This window comes from Crinia signifera, chromosome 6, assembly GCF_055691185.1.
Source record: "Crinia signifera chromosome 6, ASM5569118v1, whole genome shotgun sequence".
In the NCBI taxonomy this organism is placed as follows: domain Eukaryota; kingdom Metazoa; phylum Chordata; class Amphibia; order Anura; family Myobatrachidae; genus Crinia; species Crinia signifera.
Genome location: NC_139222.1, coordinates 184,444,895 through 184,471,831, shown reverse-complemented (window position 1 = coordinate 184,471,831; position 26,937 = coordinate 184,444,895). Strand labels below are relative to the sequence as shown.

At 42.5% G+C, this 26,937-nt stretch overlaps 1 protein-coding gene across 1 annotated transcript in view; it reads left to right on the top strand.

Moving 5' to 3' along the window:
- The first annotated feature begins 10,894 nt into the window (after positions 1-10,894).
- Positions 10,895-26,937, top strand: part of LOC146008739 (heparan sulfate glucosamine 3-O-sulfotransferase 3A1-like) — a 120,532-nt gene continuing 104,489 nt past the window's right edge. The window contains exon 1 of the mRNA XM_083148374.1: positions 10,895-12,237. Within this exon, the coding sequence (XP_083004500.1) occupies positions 11,684-12,237 (554 nt within the window). The 5' untranslated portion in view covers positions 10,895-11,683. The remainder of the gene's footprint in view (positions 12,238-26,937) is intronic.

The following is a 26,937-nucleotide window of genomic DNA, read 5'->3' as shown; positions in this document are numbered from 1 at the left end:
ATCATTCAGAAAGTCACAGCATAGGCTGAATGCAGACATTGTGAATGTTGACAGACTTTAAGGGTTAAGGTTAAGCGTAGGGTTAAGTTTACATGTTAAATCCTATATAGATGATGCTGAAAAAGTGCAACACACTACATTCATGATACATGAGATTTTTTTGGGACATGCAAATATATATAAATATAGTGTAAAATAAATATAAACCTAACCAAGTGATTAGAATAGGAAGGATAGCAATCTTGCATTCAAATACCATCACTGCTTCCCATGCAAACTAAAGTCAAATATTATTTGTATAGACAATCTGATCATGGCAGTGTTGTCAGAACTGAGATCATTTCACTAGAGCTTTGAATATATAATACATTTCCTTTGTCTTCATTCTGCAGTGTCCTGGGCTTGCTCTGTAATGGATTGTGCTACTTCTCTGTGGGTACATGTGAGGTTTAAAGCACATGGGAAAGTGACAGAAGTCGTCAGAAGCACAGAGATGAACAAAGGTGAAGAAGGAAACATAAACACTAACACCATTACAGCCAATATTATCTGGATCTAATAATAGAATACTTACAAATTGGCAGTAAATCCAGTTTATATTGGATTTAAAAGTATTAGTGTCAGAAGAGATCCAAATCTGGGTCTCAGCCTAATAAACAACTTGCTTTGAGTTATTAGTATATATATATATAGATAGATAGATAGATAGATAGATAGATAGATAGATAGAACTATTGTGTGTGTATACAGTGTATATATATTAGAGATGTGCAGACTCGGATTCCAGGGATCCGAGCCCCCACGGACGTCATCATTCCGAGCCCGGTTCCAAGCAGTGCTCGGAGATTCCTGCCTGACTCGGGTCTGTCCGTGTGGTCAGAACGTCATCTCCCGGCGCCGGATTTCGCAAGGCTTTAAAAGCGGCTGCTGCGCCCGCCATCTTCACTCCAGTCTAGTAGTGGGTTGGGAGAGGGTGTGTTGGTGCTGCTGCTGGGGCTTAAACCTGAGCTTGACCTTGAACGCAATATTTTTTATTCGCTGGGGCTGTCTCTCAGTGCTGCTGTGTATTCTAACTGTGTACTTGTAGTACTACTGTCTCCTCTGTGCGGTCTACCTCTGGTGTGCTGTGCTGTAATTAATTATTTTATTCGCTGGGGCTGTCTCCCTCAGTGCTGCTGTGTACTCTGTTCTCCTCTATGCTTAGGAGAACAGTCTAACTGTGTACCTGTAGTACTACTGTCTCCTCTGTGCTGGGGCCTACCTCTGGTGCTGTGCCTGTAATATTATATTATATATTAATAATTAATTATATTATATATATATAGTCCACTGGTGCTGCCTGCACTGAATCTGCCAGTATTATTTAGTTACTCAGTCCACTGTTGCCACTGGCAGTGCTACTGCCTACCTAGTGTACCTACCTAGTACATACTAGGCTGATATATCTAATTTAATAAAAAAATAATACTTGTGCTGTGTGGGACTGTAAAAAATAATTCCATGCTGCTGGTGCACTGACGTGTGCCACTGAGTGCCACTGCCAAGCAGTACCTAATAATAAAATTAATTATTATATAAATTCTGCTGGTGCACAATACTAGTATTGCTGACGTATCTACCTGTCTTGTGCCTAGTACTGTCTTATCTACCTGCCTGGTGCCTAGTACTGCCAAATCTACCGTCTGGTCTGGGGCTCACTGCCTAATACTGGCGTATCTACCTGTCTGGTCTGGGGCTCACTGCCTAATACTGCCGTGTCTACCTGTCTGGTCTGGGGCTCACAGCCTAATACTGCCATATCTACCTGTCTGGTCTAGGGCTCACTGCCTAATACTGCCGTATCTACCGTCTGTTTTGGGGCTCACTGCCTAATACTGCCGTATCTACCGTCTGGTCTGGGGCTCACTGCCTAATACTGCCGTATCTACCATCTTTTTTGGGCCTATTTTTTTAAACTGCCATCCTGTCTGCCGCTGCAGTGCCACTCTTACATGAGCCACGTGTTTGTGCCGCACACTTGTTTGGCTTAGCATAGTTATCCAGCTACCTCGGTGCAACCTTTTGCCCTAAAAACAATATTGTGAGGTGTGAGGTGTTCAGAATAGACTGGAAATGAGTGGCAATGAATGTTATTGAGGTTAACCCCTTCCCGACATTTGACGTACATTTACGTCATGGCCGGGAGGTACTTCCCGACACATGGCATAAATGTACGTCATGACTTCTAACTGTCACTGCGTCTCGAGACGCAGTGACAGTTAGGTGATGTCTGCTGTCCCTGACAGCAGACATCCCCCCTCGCCGCCCAGGGGGGGCAGGGGTGCCCCCCCCGGTCGGCGATCGCTGTGATTGGCTGTTCAAATCTGAACAGCCATTCACAGCGTTTCCTGTGTTACCGGCGGCTAAGCCGCTCGGTAACACAGGGATCGGTGGTGATCGGTGCTGTCAGGTACAGCACCGATCACCACCGATGTGCAGCCCACCCCTCGCACCCGCCGGGCACTCACCCGGCAGCAGCAGCGGCTCCCACGGCTCCCCCGGAGCGTCTGGAGCGCACGCAGCGCTGCCCTCCTCCCCCCTCCCCCCCCGCAGCAGCAGCAGCAGCATCAAGCTGCTGAAAAAGTTGTAAAATAAAATATATGCACTGAAAATATATGTATATATATATATATATATATATATATATATATATATATATATATATACACACACATATATATATATGTGTGTATATATATGTATATATATATATATATATATACATATATACACATATATATATATATATATATATATATATATGTGTGTGTGTGTGTGTATATACCCCACCGATCGCCAGCCCCCCCCCCCCCTCCCACCCGGCAGCCCCCCTCCCTCCCACCCACCCGGCTGCCGCAGCGCCAGCACCCCTCCCACCCCCCCGCCAGCCGCAGCGCCAGCCCCCCTCCCAAAGCTGGTGACTAAAATGGGGTCACTTGTGGGGGGGTTCCACTGTATTGGTGCTTCGGGGGTCTTGCTAATGCGACATAGCACCCACCATTCATTCCGCCACCAAAAATCACTCCTTCCCTTCTGAGTCCTGCCATGCACCCAACTGGTATTTTTTGGTCACACGTGAGGCATTGCCGTACTCGGGAGAAATTGGGGCACAGATTTTGGGGTGCTTTGTCTCCTTCATTCCTTGTGAAAATAAAAAATTTTGAGCCAGAACTGCATTTTTGTGTAAAAAATTACATTTTTTTACACAAAAATGCAGATCTGGCTCAAAATTTTTCATTTTCACAAGGAATAAAGGAGACAAAGCACCCCAAAATCTGTGCCCCAATTTCTCCCGAGTACGGCAATGCCTCATGTGTGACCAAAAAATACCAGTTGGGTGCATGGCAGGACTCAGAAGGGAAGGAGTGATTTTTGGATTTTGCAGCACAGATTCTGGTTGAATGACCCCCGAAACACCCATACAGTGGAACCCCCCCACAAGTGACCCCATTTTGCAAACTACACCCTTCAGGGAATTCATCAAGGGGTATAGTGTACATTTCAAACCCCCCGGGGTTTCACCAATTTTGATACAACTGAGCTGTGAAAATGAAAAATTTATTTTTTTCATTTTCACTGCCCAGTTGTACCACAATTGGTGAAACCCCATGTAGGTTTGAAATGTACACTATACCCCTAGATGAATTCCCTGAAGGGTGTAGTTTGCAAAATGGGGTCACTTGTGGGGGGGTTCCACTGTATTGGTGCTTCGGGGGTCTTGCTAATGCGACATAGCACCCACCATTCATTCCGCCACCAAAAATCACTCCTTCCCTTCTGAGTCCTGCCATGCACCCAACTGGTATTTTTTGGTCACACGTGAGGCATTGCCGTACTCGGGAGAAATTGGGGCACAGATTTTGGGGTGCTTTGTCTCCTTCATTCCTTGTGAAAATAACAAATTTTGAGCCAGAACTGCATTTTTGTGTAAAAAATTACATTTTTTTACACAAAAATGCAGATCTGGCTCAAAATTTTTCATTTTCACAAGGAATGAAGGAGACAAAGCACCCCAAAATCTGTGCCCCAATTTCTCCCGAGTACGGCAATGCCTCATGTGTGACCAAAAAATACCAGTTGGGTGCATGGCAGGACTCAGAAGGGAAGGAGTGATTTTTGGATTTTGCAGCACAGATTCTGGTTGAATGACCCCCGAAACACCCATACAGTGGAACCCCCCCACAAGTGACCCCATTTTGCAAACTACACCCTTCAGGGAATTCATCAAGGGGTATAGTGTACATTTCAAACCCCCAGGGGTTTCACCAATTTTGATACAACTGAGCTGTGAAAATGAAAAATTTATTTTTTTCATTTTCACTGCCCAGTTGTACCACAATTGGTGAAACCCCTGGGGGTTTGAAATGTACACTATACCCCTAGATGAATTCCCTGAAGGGTGTAGTTTGCAAAATGGGGTCACTTGTGGGGGGGTACCTAACTTTTAGCATCTTATGGTGCCTAGAAACCTACATTGTGCCTAAAAAATAATCTCATAAAAAGGAGGCTCCAAAATCAAGTAGGTGCTCCTTCTATTATGAAGCCTGTGGTTTGGTCACCGTGCACACTAGGGCCACATATAGGATATTTATGAAAACCAAAGAATTGGGGGAATCAATTTTTAGTCACATTTCTCTAGTAAAATGTACTGTGTTCCTTAGAAAAATGTATTAAATTTACAAATCTGCAAAAAAAATGAAATTTTGAAATTTCACCTACACTTTGTTTTAATTCCTGTGAAACACCTAAAGGGTTAACAAACTTCCAAAATGCTGTTTTGAATACTGTGAGGGGTGCAGTTTTTGAAATGGCATCATTTATGGGGGTGTCTCACATACAAGTCCCTCAAAGTCACATCAGAACTGAACTGGTCCCTAAAAAAATCAGTGTTTGAAATTTTCTTGAAAATTTGAGAATTTGCTATTCATATTTGAAGCCTCCTAGTGTCCAAAAAAATTAAAAGGAAGTTGAAATAATGATGGCAACATAAAGTATACATATGGTCTATGTTAGTTATTAACTATTTTGAGTGGTATGATTATTTGTCTCACAAGCAGAAAATTTAACATTTTGCAAATTGCTAAATTTTCCATTTTTTCACGACATTTTGGTATTTTTCACAAAAAAACACAGACTGTATCGACCCAAATTTACCACTAATTTGAAGTACAATGTGTCACGAAAAAACAATCTCAAAATCACTGGGATAAGTAAAAGCAAAAAAAAGTTATCCCCACTTAAGTGAGACATGTCAGATTTGAAAAAAATGGCTCTGTCAGGAACGCAAAAACTAGCTCTGTCAGGAAGGGGTTAATATAGCGTAGGAGCAAAAAAAAATAAATAAATTCTGCGATTTTAGCAGTTTTTATGCTTTTTTAACAAAAAAATCAGAACCCAAAACACCAAAAATCCAAACACAAAACACTTAGGAGGTGTTTTGCCAAAACCCATTAGAACCCAAAACCTCAAGGTAATCAGAACCCAAAACCCGAAAAGTGGCCGGTGAACATCCCTGATATATATATATATATATATATATATATATATATATATATATATATATATATATATATATATATATATATGAAAGAAGAGACTGGCACTCGAGGGTCTTTGTAAAAAAGCAGTGTATTCACAGGAATACACTGCTTTTTTACAAAGACCCTCAAGTGCCAGTCCCTTCTTTCCTGTATCCCATTGTTTGTATGGGCACCGGGGCAGCTGACCATTCGGAGCGAGTGCCGGACCGCATTACCCTATATATATATATATATATATATATATATATATATATATATATATATATATTATATTCTCCTTATATCAGAGCTCCTGATATGCTTCAGTGCCCCTCATGCCCTTTATATGCCAGCTACTTCAACTCCCTTTAACATCCCAGATAATTTGCCAGTTAATAAGATAAATACTATAAAAAAGATGGCAAATGAGATAGTTATTTTTAAATCACCCCAAAGTATCATTAGTTGTAGCTTAGCATTTGACTGTCCTTCAGATTCACCACCTTTCCTATTTGTAGCACGTATTCAGTAGTTGATGGTGTTTCTACTTTGTGGATCTGTATTTAGCTGCACGTTGGTTTTATTGCGCACCCACCAGCCATATCTTTGTGCTTTTAGAGAAGTGTGATTGTTGACAACCTTGTGAAATGCTGTTCGGACTTCAAAGACCCCTGAGCAGATCTATTGAATTTATGGACTTTCTGGAGGATTCCCGGATGGGTGAAAACCCTGTTCATGACTATTTGATGACACAATGTTTAATATGTGATTATCGGATTGTCTGAGAAGAGTGAAAACATGGCTCTGGATGTCCTAGCTAGCGAAAGCAAAGAAAACAAGTCTTGATGTTGGTGAAACGCGGACGACAATACTACACAGTCATACATATGAAACAGTCTGTGAAGTCACTGAACTTCAGCCTGGGGCCGGTTGAGGGACCTTCTTCTGTTTCTTGCTTTGAATATACAGTATGTGGTGCTGATTTCAATTATTTCTCTAAATAAGGCCCAATGGGAGAAATTTACTAAGATGGGAGTTCTATTACAGAGATGGGATGTTGCTATGGGCAACCAATCAGAATCTACTTATTTATATAGCACCCTCTAGATTAAGATAATAGATTGTATCTGATTGGTTGCCCATAGAACTCCCATCTTAGTAAATTTCTCCCATTGGGCCTTATTTAGAGAAATAATTGAAATCAGCTCCACATACTGTATATTCAAAGCAAGATACAGAAGAAGGTCCCTCAACCGGCCCCAGGCTAAACTGGTCAAAATATAATGGCGACCCACAGAATAAATATTCACTGCACCAACCCAAATCCTGCCAGTAATTCAAACACTTTTCCTGCTTCTAATAATATAAAAATCAGTAAACATCAAAAGTTATCATTCGCTAAGAGAGCTCTATCCAGAGTGCCAAAGAGAACTCCATGTACTGTAGCTAGTGCTAGTCGCGTTCTCTCAGTTCTCTAAAGCTCTCTCAGCCAATCATAATTCAGGATATCAGGCTTTTGTTGCTAGTGGGCACAATTCATTTTTAATAGAATCATGGTGTGAGTTAGGACATGCCTTGTGACTTAGAGGACACCATGGGCCAATTCATTTATCCTAGTTGTTGTCCATGTTAAATATATCTCCACAGTGTGTGTAGGCTGTGGGGCATATGTATTAATCCTGGAGAAGAGAGAAAATGAAAGGTGATAACACACCAGCCAATCAGCCCCTAACTGTCAAGTTACAGGCTGAGTTTGAAAAATGACATTTAGAAGCTGGTTGGCTGGTGTGTTATCATCTTTTATTGTAGTGCTTCTCTGGGATTAATTCATCTGCCCCAAAGGTTCTAAAATGTCAGTTAGGCACTTATTGGTCAGTTCTTTACCTCTTGCCACTATGGGGGTTATTTTGGTTCACTCTTTCTGTCAAATTCCTTCTTAGATGGACAGAACCATGCGCACTGCAGGTGGGGCAGATGTTATTTGTGCAGAGAGAATTAGATTTGGATGTGGTTTTACGTCAAAGTAAGATCTATATTGCAGTGTAAAAATAAAACAGTCCGTATTTTCCCTGCACAGAAACAAAATAACTCACCCAAATCGAATTCTCTCTGCACATTTTACGTCTGCCCCCCTGCAGTGCACATGGTTTTGTCCATCTAAGAAGGAATTTGTCAGAAAGAGTGAACCAAAATAACCCCCTATATCTCTGAAAGCTTGAAAAATACTGGCCCTTTATCTCCTTTACGGTTTGATAAATCACCATCTTAAGGTGCCTATACAACGGCTGTGTATTAAGGCAATCCCCCGATACCCTGACGGTCACGTTTGCAGATTGGCAATATTAAACATGTGTAAAAATCCTGATCCCCCGAACCTGGCGAGGATCGTGTAATAAGGAATTTTTTACATGCTTTTTCACAATCTGCCGATGGCTTCCGGTGTGCTGTCGCCCCTGCTGATCTATGGGCCTTTTTACTTCAAAAATAGAAGCAGTGTGCATGCGCAGGACAGCTGAAGCCATGCACACTGTTACTGATTGCTCCCTTTATATAATAAGCATGTAGTTCAATTGCACTGCAACATGCCCCGTTACACTACAGCTTTATGCACTCCACCTAATGTTATCCAGTGCTGGAGACAAAGCCAGGGCAATTCAGAGTGTGGTCGGGTGCTTAGATTCAGGTGCTTAGATAATTGGACAGAGTTACAGGTAAAGTATCAGCCAATCAGCCCCTAACTGTCATTTACAGGTTGTGTTTGAAAAATGGCTGGAGATGGTTGTTGGTACTTCCTTTTTTAATATAAACATAGAATTTGACAGCAGAAAAGAACTGTCTAGTGTGCCCTAACACATGTACATGCACACACTTACACACTAGGGTTCATTTGTTATGAGCCATTTAACCGACTGATATATTTTTTAAATGTGGGAGGACCCCGAAGTATCCGGTAAAACCCATGCAAGCAGTTGTGCCGAGAGAGGATACACAATGTACTAATTACCTGGGCCCATGTCTGATGGAGGGGCCCAGTGGGTCCTCCGTTATCTGGCGGCAGCAGCTGCAACTCTTGTCAGCCCAACATTTGTTGCTGTGTGCTGGCCTGCAGTGTGGCCAGAGAGATGCTTAAAGTGCTATTTTTTCCCCTGTATTTTAATGTAAGGGTGCATGGCCATACCTGACCAGGCTCTCTTTTGCCCTGCAGGGAAACATGGAGAAGATATACAAACTTTTACTTGATCCCATGAGGGCAGTGCTGTTGCTGTGAGGCAGTAATGCTAACCATTACGTCATCTGTACCTGAGAGGTCTAGTCTAATATGCAAGGATACTGGATGGAATTAATACAGCACCGCATTCATTTCTCAGGCTCTCAGGCAGTGGCATAACAGGGGCATGTAGAGCAGGGCACATGCCATGAGTACCAGGACAAGGTTGGTACTGTAGGTGTGTGTGTTTGTTTCTCCGGTGGTGGGGATGGAGGTGGCACCTTATTTATAGTTATTCTACTGCAAAATCATGGCAGTGGAAGAACAGATAGAAAATAAGAGACCAGTCGGGTCCCCGCGTCAGTAGTGCTGTTATCCCCTCATGACACTGTCCCCAATCCCTTTCCCTAAAACTAACAACAAGCATACTTTCCGGATGCCTAAGTTACCCCTCCTCTACCTCCCTGCGTCTCCTTATCCCATTCCTATTACCATGTGTCTCACTATTTATTCCCTACCACCCTGCGTCTTCTTATCTTGTCCCTAGAGCCCTGCATCTCCCTATACCCTACCTACCGCCCTGCGTCTCACTATACCCTCCCTACATCCCTGCGTCTCCCTTTTCCTATACCACTGTGCCTCTCCTTTTCCATCTGTACCTGCTTGCATCTCCCTATCCCCTCCCTACTGCCCTGCCTCTCCCTATTTCCTCCCTACTGCCCTGCATCTCCCTAATACCCTCCCTACTGTCCTGCATCTCCCTATCCCCTCCCTACCTCTCCCTATCCCCTCCCTACTGCCCTGCCTCACCCTATCCCCTCCCTACTGTCCTGCATCTCCCTAACACCCTCCCAACTGTACTGCATCTCCCTATCCCCTCCCTACCACCCTGTCTCTCCCTATCCCCTCCCTACTGTCCTGCATCTCCCTATCCCCTCCCTACCTCTCCCTATCCCCTCCCTACTGCCCTGCCTCACCCTATCCCCTCCCTACTGTCCTGCATCTCCCTAACACCCTCCCAACTGTACTGCATCTCCCTATCCCCTCCCTACCACCCTGTCTCTCCCTATCCCCTCCCTACTGTCCTGCATCTCCCTAAAACCCTCCCAACTGTACTGCATCTCCCTATCCCCTCCCTACCACCCTGCCTCTCCCTATTCCGTCCCTACTGCCCTGCCTCTCCCTATCCCCTCCCTACTGCCCTGCATCTCCCTAACACACTCCTTACTGTCCTGCATCTCCCTAACAGCCTCCCTACTGTCCTGCATCTCCCTAACACACATCCTACTGCCCTGAATCTCCCTAACACCTTCCCTACTGCCCTGCGTCTCCCTATCGTCTCTGACAGTCGGGATCCCGACAGTCATTAGCCAGACGTCAGGATCCCGACTGTCCGGACTCAGACAGCATGGTGAGCGCAACTAAGCCCCTTGCGGGCTCACTGTGCTTGCCATGCTGCGGGCACGCCACCTATTCTATTCTCCCTCTATGAGGGTCGTGAACCCCCCCACGAGGGAAAATAGCAGGTGGCCATCGGGATCCCGGCTGTCAATGTTTTGACAGTCGGGATCCCGATGTCGGGTAAATGCCTGTCGGGATCCCGACTATCGGGACCCCGCCCGGCACCCTTTTTTTTAGGGGACGAGGGGCGGATCTTCAAGATTTTGCTATGGATGCCACAAAGTTCTAGCAAAGTTCTAGTTACATCCCTGTCTCTCTGTGCCTCCCTCTGTTCTCTCCCTCTCTCCTGTCTCTCTGTGTCCTCCTCTCTGTTCTCTCTCCTGTCTCTCTGTTTCTCCTGTGGTTGTGCCTCTCTCCACACACTCTGTCTCTCTCTCTCTCTTTGCCCATAGTAACCATTCAGCCAACTAGCTATCATTAGTCCAGTCTATAAAATGACAGATGTGATTCTATATAAAATCTAGATGGCTGAATGGTACCTATGGGCAAATTCACTCTTTCTAGGAGGTTTGCTACATTTAATTAATTTATAAGGCACTAAAGTAATAGTTTACAATATGACCTATATAACGGCTAAATAAAACACATTTGGGAAAGTTAAAATCGAACAGGAAATCTTGAGTATAATATCACCATGCTGGTTACTTCTGTTACACACACACACACACACACACACACACACTGGCTGCTGCTAGAAGCTTCATAATGGATGTGAAGCTGTAGCCACGCCCTCCGCTGTTTTGATTAGCCATACCGTGTTTCATTGATCTCAGTACCAGCTTCCATTGGTCGAGTTCTTTTCCTACTCAATGCTCTGATGTAATTGAGAAGTTTTGTGTCCTGGTACCCACGTGTGATGAGGAGCAGTCAGTGACAGATAGAATAGATCTGTAAGGGGAGAATGTGAGGACCTGATCTGGGAGTTGGGGACAAGTGACCCCGAGGATTTAAGACAACTTCAGCTGCTGGCACTGCAGCTACTTTTCAAAATATCCCTGTGTAATGCTGTGCACTGTATAATGCTGTGGGTACATCAGCAGCATCAAACGGATACATTAATGACAACTGGATGGCGATCAACAATCAACTGCTGACTGCGAAGTGATGGATTGTAAATGAAGATGAGATCTGCCTGCGTGATGCACTCTCCCCCTCTAGCAGTCAGCGCAGACAATATTTAAAAATACCATCTCCAATGAATTACATTTGAGCGGTGTATTTCATTTTGTTAGGTGCATCTAGTAGTGTAAGCAGTTCTGACCTGGAGTTTATGCTGTCCCGCAGAGCTTGCAATCAGTGTTTGGTGGCACAGGGAAACACAGCCTGGCTGAGCTATGGAGATTGTGGCAACTGAAAGCATGTGTATAAGGGTGGAAGAAACGGATTGTCCAGTCTGACAGCTGTGCATGCTATGGCACTCTGCTGCTCGCTGACTACCTAACATGGCAAGCTCACCATGCTTTGGGCGACCATGGCAATGCCGGCTGCCCTGCCTGAGCCACTGTCCAGAAGCCCGTGTAAGAGATGTGCGCTGATGCTCTGCTCCCTGCTCATTTCCCTGTATGTGTTCTACTGCCTGGCTGACCGCTGCCAGAGCCTGCCAGGGCCTATAGCCGGAGCTCCTGGGGAGGACGAGGCTGGCTACCTGAGCTCACACCTGGCTCTCTGGCGCTCCATTAAGAGGAAGAAGCTATTGCAGAGAATGAGAGAACGTAAGCCAGGCGTGCGGCAGGGGGCGCCGTGGAGTCGCCTGTTCCCCAGCACCAGGGGGGTGCCATACATTGTACGAGAGGTGGTGGGCAGGGAGCTGACAGAGGGGGGCAGTAGCAGTACTCTCACCCCGCTGGGAGAAGGAAGCAAGAAGCTGCCCCAGGCCATCCTTATCGGGGTGAAGAAAGGGGGCACCCGGGCTCTGCTGGAATTCCTGCGGGTGCACCCGGACATCAGGGCGGTGGGCGCTGAGCCCCACTTCTTCGATAGGAACTATGAGAGGGGCCTGGACTGGTACAGGTGAGTGCAGTCATCATTCTGTATCTGTAGGGATGTGCTATGCTGAGTCTCGGCTGCCCCTCTCTGGCCAGCAATGAGAACTGGTCAACCCACTCATGTATCATCATACTGTACAGTATATCTGTCATTAGAGAGGGTTGGTGTCCTGAGTCCTCCATCGCAGATTGTGGCTAACCAGCTGTTGTACAAGTCAGCATGCTTGTACAAGCTGGGACTTGTAGTTCTACCTGAGCTGGCAAAACTGTTCCACAAGTCTGCAGGAGAAATTAGCACTATTATGAATTATACATCAGCGTGTATGTATGTGTCTCCCATATTGTACATTAAAAGTAAAATAACTATTATTCACACGTTTAAAATGTGTGTGTGTGCTATAAAATCTGTATACTCCCATGTAGTATTGTAGTATTAATTATATGTCTGCTGTTAATTGGAGTATGACAGGATAAAATACTAACAATGTGGCATATTTTAATCAAAGCTTGAAAAAAAGATAAAATTGTGAGAGATACCAACCATTCAGCTCCTTGCATTTTTTAAAACACAACCTGTAAAGGATAAACTGGAATATGATTGGCTAGTACTTTATCTCTCACTATTTTATCACTTGTCAAGCTTTGATATGGTGGTGATAGTAAAAATCACAAGCATTGGGGAGTGAGTGAGTGAGTGAGTGAGAGATAAAGTGCTGATCAGTCAGCTTCTGTCACTTAACAGGTTGTGCTTGAAAATTCCCATTTAAAGATGGTTGGGTATCACATTATTTCTCTCCACAGGGGTTTACACACGGGCGATTTCAGGGCATTTTCTAGGTGATCTCACTAGATCGCTTGGAAATAATGATGCGAGGCCCCATACAGCGCTATTGTCCAGCGATAAATATCTTGCATGCAGAATATACATAAGATCCCCGATCAGGGCTAGTGTCCTCACTGGAGAACACTGGCCTTGACAAACTGTTCAGCACACAGCGCTGACACATCGCTGTGCAGCACTGTGTGCTAAGCAATATTTCTGAGCGTTCTGAGTGATCTAGCATCCCTCAGAACGCAAAGCGAAATCTCCCCATGTTAAGGCCCCTTTAATCTCTCTACAAAGTTTGATATACAGTATCTGCCCGAGAGAGAGAGAGAGAGAGAGAGAGAGAGAGAGAGAGAGAGAGAGAGAGAGAGAGAGAGTAAGTAAGTAAGTAAAATGTCTGGGGGTTACGTTTGAGAGATATTGCGTTTATAAACTTTATTTTATTTGCACATGGAACAATTATTATTATTATATAGATACTTATAGATATTAAATACAAGTTTGTGAATGAGCACTTTACACAGTATCCCTTGAAATGCAAATGTGTGTATTTTGTTAATAAATGATGCATTACTTTAACCAATTTAATGCAAGTAAAGGCAAAATTTAACCATTTAGCAGTTTTGAGTTTGTTTTACAACCGATACAGTTGCAAATGTATCATGACATGTTAATTCTCCAAAGCACCCACATATGTACTAAACCAGAGTTAACAGGTACTTTTTACCTCATAAAATGGTGGCGCTATTTCCAATATGCACAGTTGCTTAATAGGCGTCCTTATAAGGTTTCAGAAAGAATTGTGGCGGATAAAAAAGACACCTTTCTTTACTTTTAAGAAGTGATGGATGTTTATTAACCATTAACAAGCTGATAGATACTGTAAATGGTAGATATTTGTTTGAAGGGAAAATAATAAAGGATTCTCTACAAAGAACAATGCAGACAAGCTGTAACGTGAAAGTCAGAAAAGATACATGGGAGTGTTGTGATTTTATCACCCATGCGTTTGGCGTGAGACAGAAAAATAAAAAGCTAAAGAGGGTGTCAGAAGTTCATATTTGTAGTAATCGGTGTTACATTTTCTGCAATATTTCACAGCCATAAAGTGAAAAAGCGGAATACTTCTATGCGTTTGGATGAGTGATCAGAGATTTTGTGTAAGCAAATCCATATTATCCAGCTTTTATAATGTCACAACTGCTTTGTATCAGCACTAAAAATCAGCGCCCTTGCCTTATTCAAAGTAACTCATCATCGGGGTGTTTAACAACCTTATTTTAGTAGAACTCCTCAAGTGTTATAACACAAAAATCAATCATGCAGGAATTTAATATGTGTAGGCCCTTTTGACAACTTTGAAACACAAATTGCCGTAATTGTTTAGGGAGAGGGAAACGTTTGCAAGAACTCATTTTAAATCCTTGTTCTAAAATGTAGCGTGTAATTATGGGCAAACAGTATTTTCTGATATATTACCCTACGTTTCTCAGCTGAAATGGCATTTCTTAACAGCCGCCGCCGCCGCCCTTTGTATCAACTTTTTTATATGAATTTTGAGTATTAACTGGAAACAAGAAATATAATTTTATATTGCTTAGAAACTTTTATGTCGTGTTAAGTTACATTCATCTTAAAGACCTTGACAAAATGGGTACTTGGACCCCGAAACATTCGAGCCTACGGTTTTTGTTTAATATACACTATTGTTTTAGCAGCCTCCGAGTCCCGCCTGTTAATTTTTACCTTCTATGCTACATACATACGGAGGGCAACAGAGCCATTACGACTGGACAGAGAAGTACCAAGTACCACATATATCACACATACATTTATTTACATTTCATTTTTAATAACAGGCAGTAAAAGCTTTATGTGAAATTAATTTTATTTTTTAATAAGAAAATCACTAATGTTTTTGAATTTACAGTATATTATAGTGTGTCAATCAGCAGCAGTGTACGGTCAGTTGTTTTGTTGACACAACATTTTTATGAATGCTGCATTTGTTGGTTGGAAACCAGTGACATCAGGCCTGAGCCAGAATTGTTCGCATACTCGATGGTTTGTGTACAACTCTGATTGTGGATTTTAAATCCCCAGCACCCTTTCTGTACATGTACAGAATGGGTTTGGCGTAATCGCACGCAGTGCCCAATAAGACACAGCCTGATTGGCAGGATGCAGCCTTTTGGTGGCAGGGAGTGGACCGCAAGCAGAACCATTTTACAAAATGGGGCATGCTGAGGCCAGTGTCTGTATCTTCTTACACAAATTTCTTGACCTGGGCAGGTTCATTCCAGAGGTCATTAGCTTAAACTGGGGACACAACACAACATCATGTCAGCAGACCCACCATTGCTCAATCAGAATGGCCAATTCAGGTAAGCATATTACACTTACTGATCAATATATTGGTCCTGGCCATTTAAATTTTCCCCAACAGTTATAATGTCTGTGCAGCAAGTGTACGATTGGTTGGCAGGCTGCACATACAGACAGCCGAGGCATGATATATCTGCAGATATACCAGGCATTAGCCTTACTGAAGGACTGGTACAAAATGTATGTGATCCACATGGTTCACACTCGCCAACCAACGAGCATTATATATTGCCCAATAAACCACTTAGCCAGCTTTAGGCTTACTCAGATGGCTGTGACACTATAATCCAATTCTGTGTCTTCGGCTAATGCCATAGAGCTCCTGTGGCATTAGCATATTTTTACATCACTGTTGCATTCTGAATCAGGCCAATGATCATCAGCGATTTATGAGGCACAAAGTGGGAGCAGTCTTTTTAAGAGCTTTTTCAATTTTCAGCCCATTATTTTATATTAATCACTTTAGTGAGGTGTGAGGACAGACTTAACACTTCTAGCACTAGTTCCATCCAATATTGGTAGTTTGTGTTTCTTTGCATAACAAAATTATTATTTCCCTAGGAGAAAAATGAGGCTGGTCGGTAAATTTTAGCCTGGGGGCATGCCTTGCATATGAGCAGTAACTTTTAAAAGGTGGTTTTGTTTATCAAATGGTGAAAAGATGTTTAATGCTGGAGAACTTGGAAATGTTTATCTTCCCTGTGTCCTGTGATTTCCGCTCAGACTATTCTTGAACAAAAAGTCCTGAATTAATAATAATAATAATAATAATAATAATAATAATGATATATATAATAAAGGTCCTCAGTACAGTACTGTATGTACCCTTCATGTTCCTCTCCAGGGTATGGCTGGGTCCCATTTGTTGCAGGATAGGTGGCCCATCAGTCCAATCAGTAGCCAATTTAACCCAATAGGCTGTGTTGTTAGCTGCCACAATTGTAGTCCGTTGGTCTTGCAAGGGACTCAGTCAGACTATACATGTAGGTTCAATCATGAGGTTGAGTATCCCTTATCCAGATATCCATTATCCAAATTATTCTGAAAATCATAGTTTCCAGAATGTTAATTTTTTTTCCTAGCTAAAAGCTCTACTGCGGATATCTGTAACAGCACCACTGGGCACATGATATGTAACTGGCACTACTGGGCACATAATATGTAACTGGCACTACTGGGCGTATAATCTGTAACTGGTACTACTGAGGACATATTTAACTGCACTGGCACTACTGGGTAAATGATATGTAACTGGCACAACTGGGGACATGATATGTAACTGGCACTACTGGGGACATCTTTAATTGCACTACTGGGCACATGATATGTAACTGTCACTACCGGGGACATAATATGTAACTGGTACTACTGGGGACATGATATGTAACTGGCACTACTGGGGGCATTTTAACTGCACTACTGGGCACATGATTTGTAACTGGCACTAAATATGTGGAAGAAAATAATTTCTTAGCATTCAAATTAAGTATCTGAGATTGTACACAAACTTTGTTTCAGGTTTTGAAACCTTGTTACATGCACACATAATATATATTTGTGCGTATTTAATGTGTTTGAGGTGTTTCTACAACATAAATGCAAGATACATAATTGAAATATAAAAATATTCCAAAATACGGAATATTCCGTTATCCAAAATTCAACTGGTCCCGAGCATTTTGGATAAGGTATACTCAACCTGTATTTCAACATGACCTAATGGGAGAAGACACTAAGGGCTAAATGTAATAGGGTGTGATAATCAGAAAGTGAGAGAATTTCGGAGACTTTTTCCATTTGGCCCTTAGTGAGACTCAGTTAATATGAACCTGCTTGATTCTTATTGGCTATTGCTATCACGCATGACAGCTTTCAGTAAAAACTGCGGCTTCAGCTCAGCAATCAAATTGATTCTTATTGGCTGATGCACAGTTCATGGGCCAGTTTTCATTGGCTCAAGAAGCGCATTTGACTTGCGGGCCACCAGTTGAGTAGTTCTGCAATAGGCAGGTCACAGCCCATGTTGCAACCTTCCTTTCACGCCTGGTGTAAGGAACTTGCTGCTATTCTTGTCCTCCAATTTGACCCTTTCCATCTGTTACTAAATTCTTCCCTTTAATTGGATTCATAAACCTCATATTAGCCTGAATTAAAGCATTATTGCCTACATTTATGAGAGAAGAGACTGTTGGGTAGCGATGGGGGTTGGGGCCTAATGATAAAGTGCGGGATGTTCTAACATCCACAGCCCCCCTCCACCTCCCTTCGCCACCCATCGCCGACATAATTATCGCATATGTGATAATTATGGCAAAGGACAGCTCTTGCGTTAAGAGCTGTCCTTTGCGGTGAGCCGGCGAGTCCCGGCGGCTCCCCCCTCCCTCCCCTACACGGCTTGTGGTGCTGCTGCTGCAGGGGGCTGGCTCTCCTCCTTCTCCCTGCACCTGGAAGAGGATTACACTGCAGGAAGGATGAGGTCACAGGTCCGGGCAGCACAACTCTGTGCTGCCCGGACACAGGTGAGGAGGCGGTCGGTGCGGGGTTGCGGGGGGGCTTTTGCTGGCGATGCCGCCCGTTGTGGTAACCCAGCAGGGGGGGGGGTGTTTAGAGAATTCCACCACAGGGATTTTACCGCATTTTTCCTTTAGAGAATCTCCCCCAAAATGATGTGATTTGCATGACATTGTATCATTAGGCCCTGCTTCTCCACCGGAACTTCCGTTTCACATTATTAATTTCCCCATTCTGCCTACTTCCTTGTGAATGTGAGAGGAGTTCCCACTCTTTAGGGGCTGCGATAGAGCACCTGAAAAACCATTTGTCCCCCACAGGATGCGGGTAAATAGTCGAGTATGATTTAGAGTTTTACATATTTTGCTTCTGATAATGATGTTGCTAAGTGGTGGACATATGTGTGCATGTTCTCTAGCATATGCATCAAAATAGATCTTAGTCAAAATACAGGCGGACAAATGCGTATTCATACAACCAACAATAGTGTGACGATGCAGGATAATAGTGTCAGCAGTCACATAACTCTGTTGTACACATTATAATGTAATGAAGCATCATATACTGGGGAGAATAATCTATTGACAATGTTAATCATAAACATCCCTACATCTGTTTACTGCTTATTAAAATAATTGGAAACCTTTTTCTGCGGTACTCCAAATGGAAATAATGAAGAAGAAATCCAAATATATGCTTACAACTTGCCATAATATAAGGAACAAGTTAGCTGGAGAGATCTATATGCAGTCAGTCAGAAGTGTAGAGAGGCCCATTGCTCATTGCCATCATTTGCATAATCTACATCGCTGATTTATGTCTAAACTAGTCTTACAATTATATATCGGCAGATACTTCTAAAGTCCCCCATACACTATGTGGTTTCTCTGAGGGCAGAAGTCACATGCAATGCCCCATGCAGGGAGCATCTCAGGTGGCAGGGTCCCATACAATATATTTTATGTGGACCCTTTGCAGAAGATATATTTTATGCATTCCCATTCTCCTCTGCCAGGAGGCTGCCCGAGTCGGAGGCTGGACATGCAGCAGGTCCGATCTCAGACTCAGTCCGATGCTCATGGGGCTGCGCATCGGATAGGCACACATGTGATTTGACACTTTTAATACAATTTCTTGACCCGATTTAACTGAATGGAAAAATGTACAAATTGCACTAGTGTATGGCCAGCTTTAATTTAGTTATGTTGCATTTCCTGGGAGGCATGCCATGCCTACATGTATAACTTCTTACTCTGCTCAACTTATGTTATGTACCCCATTCCACCTAAGAGGTCAACGTCTATGACATGTTACTCTAGATCTAAGGTAGCCAACCCCAGTCCTCGAGAGCTACCAACAGTTAATGTTTTCCAGATCTCCTCATAGAATCACAAGTGAAATAATTAGCTCCACCTGTGGATCTTTTAATATATGTTAGTGAGTAATGATTACACCTTTGCAGCAGCTAGGTTGTCTGGAAAATGTGAACTGTTGGTAGCTCTCGAGGACTGGAGTTGGCTACCACTGTTCTAGATAAAGACCCCTCAAAATGATGTTGCTACACCCCCAACATTAGGACCTACTGGAGCGCTCAGCCATGAAAATGCGGTACTTGTGGAGTATCACGGCTCCCACGACCTTGATCGTATGCTGATCGTATGATAAAAAATCGCATCGCATACGATCAAATCGCATGCAATGCGATCGCACCCGATTTTGCACTAAAATGCCTCAAAATGCATTGAAATGTGTAATGCCCCCAAATGCTATTTTTCATAGTGTACCACCCCCACTATCAACGTGAACGGTACGCGTCCTACGACCTTTTCATACCCCCACTATCCACGTCGGCGTGGAGTTGAGAATAGAAAGTGCGGCGAGCGCAGCGAGCCACTGAGCCCGAAGCAAGGCGAGCGCAGCGAGCCCCGCGAGCGGACGCGGATACCTTCACAGCTATACGCGTCCCCTCGCGGGCTTCACAGGTATCCGCGTCCGCTCGCCACGCTTCGGGCTCGGTGGCTCGCTGCGCTCGCCATACTTTCTATTCTCAACTCCACGCTGACGTGGATAGTGGGGGTATGAAAAGGTCGTAGGACGCGTACCGCCGCCGCTCGCCACGCTTCGGGTTGGCGTTCATATTGGGGGTGGTACACAGTGAAAAATGACAGTTGGGGGCCAATTAACATGTTTCATACTAAATGTAATGCATTTGGATGCATTTAAGATCAAAAACGTATGCCATCACATCGGATGCCATCGTATGGCATCCGATGCGATCGCATACGATTTTTGACCAAAAATGCTGAAAAATCTGTAAAAATCGCATCGTATACCATCGTATGCCACTACATATGGCATACGATGCCATACGATGGGAGCCGTGATACTCCACAAGTACCGAAAATGCTTATGTCAAATTCTAACTCTCGCCATCATTATCCCCTGTGGATAATTAGAATTTCAGGTGAAACATCCAGAGCCACCGGTGCTCGGCCTCTACTTTTGCAATCACCTGCTCTTCTAATTATTCAGTGCCTTTCTACAATGATTTGAGTATGATGCATGATGTTAGTAATTATTGGATTTAATATGATATAAACAAATGCCTAAAAAGCACAATAAAGATAAGCCAATGTATGTAGTAAAAGTCACAGGAGATTATTTTCAAGTCAACAAATGTAATTTTTGCGTTGTAGGTGGCCATCTTTATTCACAGGCAGCCTGGCAGAGACAACATGTCTTTGGGTTCTTTGACAGCAGTTGGTGGGACTAATTTGTTTCTTTTCTGTGTGATGTTACGATCAGACACCCGGGTCCTTGTCTAAACATGGAAGAGTCCTGACATAAATGTTTTCTCGGACATTCATAGCTGGAAGTTGGCCAGTGATTTGTTTAAACAAAGATAGCTGTGCTTTGTGCTAGGAAGAATTAATAGTTTGTGTAAAATGAACATTAAATGAGTTGACCAGAAGGCCAGATTCAACACCCTGTTAACTATTGCTAGTAAGAATGCTGGATGTCATTCAGCAGGATTAGTTATGCTATTTGCATGAAGAAAAAAAAACTTAAATGACAGATATTAATGAAAACTGATTCACATTTAACTGTGCTATAAATGTACTGTGACCCATCGTAATCAATCAGAAGACTGTCACTGCTTTCACTTTTGAAACTACATTAATAAGTGCCCTACTAAGTATCCTTAATCCTAAAAACATTATTTTTTTACATTTAAGGACCCCTTATACCCCTTTAACATTGCAATTGCTGGGTCGTACCTGGGATTTGGACATGGGTCTGCCCCGGAAGTGACCCGGCATTTGTGTGTTAAGCTATCCACAGAAACCCGGCAATAAGCTTGGTCGCTGACGTCAGAAAGGAGGTGGGGTGGAGCGGCAGCGTGTCATTGGGGGTGTGGGAGAAGGCAACGCTTGAAGCTGACGATGACTCCTCGACTCCTGTGACTGGGACGTGGAACGCTCGACCCGAGTTACCTGTTCACACTGCACAGCAACCAGGATCGTAGTGATTTCCTATATTTAACCCTTTCTACTGTTCATGCAAATCTACATCCCCTAGATCTTGCTAGGATGCAGTTAGCATCCCAGTTGTCTATCACAGTACATCCAGAGGCAATGGATGTAACCAGTGTAACCAGCGATCAAAACCAAATCACAGCTGAGTTTCTTAAAAATTGCTTTCTCTGTGCATCATAATGGGATCCCAGTAAGTCATTAAGCAACTGTGATATTTGGTCTCAAGTTTCAGAAAAAAATAAGGGGTATATTTAACTAAAACATTATAACTAAATAAGTTAAATTACTTCCAGAAAAGTTGCTACGGGAGGAATCCTAAAAATATATATAACTCTATAAATAATAGATAATAGTCGGCCATGGCAAAAAAATATATATATCTTACTCCTATTTCCTGGTGAAACTGAAGCAGGGCAAAAAAGTGAAATCCGAGGCTCTCAGCCCATCCTCCTTACTACAGTGAGTTAGAATTATTTATTTATTTATTTATTTACAGTTTCTTATATAGCGCAGCAGATTCCATTGCGCTTTACAATTGTAGACAGTGATAAAACAAACTGGGTAACAACAGACAGACTTGGAGGTAGGATGGCCCTGCTGCAAGCTTACAATCTTTAGGGATATAGGGGGGAAACACAAGGACAGGCACCAGTAATAGCATAGCAATCCCACCAAGTTACAAGTCCAGAAGGGAAGCTATATAATACATAAGTGCCTCAGATGGTTATGCATGTAGAACTTAAATATGATAGGCTTGCCTGAAGAGGTGTGTTTTCAGGGAACGCTTGAAAATTTGGAGACTGGTGGAGAGTCTTATTGTGCGTGGAAGGGCATTCCATAGGATGGGAGCAGCCCGATGACAGTCCTGTAATAGTGAATTGGAGCTAGTAATCCGTGCAGAAGAGAGATGCAAATCTTGTGCAGAGCGGAGTGGTCGAGATGGGAGATATTTTGTGATAAGTAAAGAGATATATGCTGGTGCAGTATGGTTAATAGCTTTATATGCGAGTAGAAGTGTTTTATATTGAATACGGTAAGATACAGGTAACCAATGGAGGGACTGGCAGAGCGGATCAGCAGACGATCTTGCAAGGAAGATCAGCCTAGCAGCAGCATTTAAAATGGAATGTAGTGGTGAGAGTCTGTCCTTGGGAAGACCAGTTAGGAGACTATTGCAATAATCAATGCGGGATATAATGAGTGCATGGATAAGAGATATAGTAGTGTCTTGTGTGAGATATGGTCGTATTCTGGATATGTTTTTTAGATTGATGTAACATGATTTGGAGACAGATTGAATGTGGGGAAGAAATGACAAGTCAGAGTCGAGGATGACCCCTAAGCAACAAGCTTGTGGGGTAGGGTAGATTGTCGAGTTGTCAACAGTGATGGAGATATCGGGATGATAACTTTCCTTAGTTGGCAGGAATATAAGTAATTCTGTTTTGGAAATATTGAGAATGGCTGATATCATACATTAGCCATCCTTACCTTGTAGCTACCATGCAATACTAACCATAAAATAAGTTGACTCATCACATACAATCGTTGTGAGCTGTTAATGTCTGTTCCCATGAAATTTATGATTTCCAGCTTACTTGCGCTCTTGTAACAATAACAGCGCTCAACACAAATTTTGAGTCTGGTTTGGGCATTTCTGATTTTTATTTCTTCCACAATACTAATTGAAGAAAAAATAGTTTTACCTGAAAAAGTGTGCTTTTGTTGCTATCAGAATTAAATTATGGATTTTAAGAAAATGTTCCTATTGTCATACCTCTCATTGGGGCAGATGTATTAACCCTTAACAAGAGATAAATGCAAGGGTGATAAAGAGAGATAAAAGTCCAGCCAATCACATCGTAACTGCTATGTTACAGGCTGTGTTTGAAAAAAGTCAGTAAGGAGCTGATTGGCTGGACGTTTATCTCTCAATGGGGCAGATGTATTAAGCTTTAACAAGAGTTAAATGCAAGGGTGATAAGGAGAGATAAACATCCAGCCAATCACCTGCTAACTGACATGTTACAGCCTGTGTTTGAAAAAAGTCAGTAAGGAGCTGATTGGCTGGACATTTATCTCTCCTTATCACCCTTGCATTTATCTCCTGTTAAGGCTTAATACATCTGCCCCTTTATCACCCTTGCATTTATCTCTTGTTAAGGCTTAACACATCTGCCCCATTATATGTAAAAATCAAACAAACTTTTGTTATGAATTTGAATTACTTTTCTTAAAATAATTTTAAAAACACACACAAATTACTGTACTGTAACAGTATATATATATATATATATATATATATATATATATATATATATATATATGTTTAGAATAATTATTTTTCATATTTCTTCTGTGATTGTATGGACTTTCTCATATTAGCTCTGGCCTTACCCCAAGCCCCCATTTATATATGTATGCCAGCCGCAGGACAAAAGGGCGGCCAAGCAGAGATCCAGAAGACTGTGCTGTAAGGCCAGCCATGCTCTCTGTATGTGGCTGGACTGGTCTACCCGGCCATGGACCCTAATGACTATCATTTGTATTATATTATGCAATACTTCTCTACAAGAGAAAATGTGATAGTGGAAATACAAATATGGGTTCAGAATACTTGTTTGTTTATCATATTATTATTTAAAGGGATTATCTAAGCATTACATTTATACCAATTGTTTACCTCTCAGGATATGAACAGATAAAACGATCCTAGGGTTAGATAAGGACAAATCACTGTATAAATCTGTGAACTTGCAAGTTACGTCGCCACAGTTCGGGGACATTTCTTTTCTGCGAGTATTGAAGCTGTCTGCAGGAATACAAAATATCACAAGTGTGACATGGCCACTAGTGAAAGGTCAAAGAACTGCTGTTAGCTCACAACCTTCATCTACATTCTTTGCAGCAGCTGTATCCGGCTGCGTGTCTAACTCCCACCAGCCTTTCCCAGCCTAAACGTGGCTGAAGCCCTCTTCACTTCACAGAGAGCATGAGAAGAAATCCGAGAGGGTGTGGGGATGCCAGATTTTGTCACTGCTGTGTGCTCAGATACAAAAATCTGCTGTGGAACCAAAGCTCCGCCAACGTCATGGAAGCTTTGCAAATTCCGACTGCTCTATTGGTGTCCGATGTGCTATGAAATAACCACCACCGCCTTTGTATTGTAGCGGGGTAGGAATGAAATGTCTAGCTAATATCAAGTTCTACTGAAACGTGTGTTTTAGTCTTGGCTGGCCGACACCAGATTTTAATCCGTTTTTGATTGTTCACAGGTGGATTAACAGAGATCAGTGAGTCAGTCACCTGTGCGCAATCATTATTGTACTTAAAGTTGACATGGATATAGGATTTAAATATGAAACAGACAATGCTGCTCCTCCAAACCAGAAAAGTACAAGTTACATAAGACATATAAAAAATGTTGATACAAAGCAAACTTCATAACTGTGCTCATCTGCTTATTTTTTTCCGTTAACTTAAATTTAGCTGTATACCTTTCCTCAATTTCTTACTGTTAAATGAGTGAGACAGTTTTATGACACCTCAAAACCTACCTGCTCTCTTGTAAAAAGATTCAGTTCTGCTCTTGTTCCTGTGTTGCATTCATGAGATGCATTTTAGCCATGTGTTTTTCATTCAGCTGAGGCCTAGTATGGGGAAGACAGAAACAATAATAATATATACTCTAATACTGTGTACACACGGTGTGATTTTGGCTATTTTCTCCTGATGATTTTGACTATATAGTCAAAATCGTAAGGACAGTTAGCCAAAATCAGACTGTGCAAGGGGCTATCGATACCGATGCGATACCATAGCGTGACCCCACGGCGTCAGTATCACAAGTAGAAAAAGACTGTTATGATCCGGCCATGACATTGCAAAGGGCACAAAGCTGTTGCTTGTGAAAGCAACTGATCCATGGGAAAAACACCTTCATTTTTCCCTGGATGGACAAATCAATAGTGTGTGAAATAGTCCTAAGTGATAATATTTTCAACATTATATGCCACAAAAAGATTCATCTATTTATTATTAACTTGGCCATAGTTTGACAATTACAGCTGTGTTTCTGTGGGATCACTGGCTTATATCAGTAATGCTATACTTTCCTACACCCGCCTTATAATAAGCCAATGTTTTACTTTTTACACCATTATTCCTTGTTTGACCCTCAACAGTTATTACATTTTTTAAAGGACATGATCCAGGATCAAATCCAGTTAGTTGCTTGATAATCCACTTGATAAAAGTCTCACATTCATTTACTTTCTGGTTGCCTGGGAACCTCCCGCCCCATCTCCCTAGCCCGCACCATGACCACTATAGAAATTATATATATATATATATATATATATATATATATATATATATATATGCGAGGGGGGATTTGCGGCACTCCAAGCTGCTGAAGGGTAACTGTATCCAAATGTGTACGAAGCGGTGCCCGACCTATGACAGCTCTAGGCTGTCAGTATTCACAGGGGGGGGAAGTGCGGCGGCACTCGCAGGAAAAAGAACCACACCAGGCGGATAGTATCACCAACGTTTCGAGGCTGGTTGCCTCTTTATCAAGGTGCTCAAAACCTCAAATATTATATTATTACTAGAGCTGCATGTTATAAAGATCTCATCAGTATTACAAATGAAATAATTAGCACCACCAATGGATCTTTTCACATGTATCAGCCAGCATGTAATACACATGTGCGTGCACCAGCCAGGAGAATTATATATTTATGTCCAGGGCAGTTTGTAGGTTCTCCAGCAGCTCCCCTAAACTCGCTCCAATGCTCTGGATTGGTGCCCACATCTGATATAAAACATTCAGCTCAGGCAGGATCACCCTACTGCTACACCTAATGGCTTACTGTGATCCCCGCTTCCTGTATATGTCCGATTTATGGCATACAGTAATAACCTGTCACTTTCACATGTTCAACATAAATAACAGTTCTTTAGTTTGTTCTATTCAATTTCCTAACTCCCCCCCTTTATGTACTAAACTGGCTACCTCATTATGTAATACTACTCACACATATACCCTTGATAATCTAGACACAATCAAGACACACTAACAGGCCATGTTTTAGCGGATGTCCATGATTGAGCACATATGGTTAAAGCTAAATATTCAAGATACAAATTAAGTGCCTTGTGCTCAGAAGTGGCTATCCTTAGTGTACCTTAAAGACTGTACTTGCGAACCCCTGATTTAAAGCATACTGCATCCCAACCGCAAAAAAACATAAACATCTACTGTACAGCATAGATATGAGGTGCCTTTAGAGGTGTCATCATGCTATTGTGCTATACTGGTGCAAATATAAACCTGTCCCCAAGATTCTGCTCTCCACAGCTACAGCCTATTCATCTGTGCAGCTAAACAAATATATTTTCCATTACTAGTAAACCCGTTTTTCTGTGAACCTCAACCCCTCTGTTCCGAACTATATTGTCTACT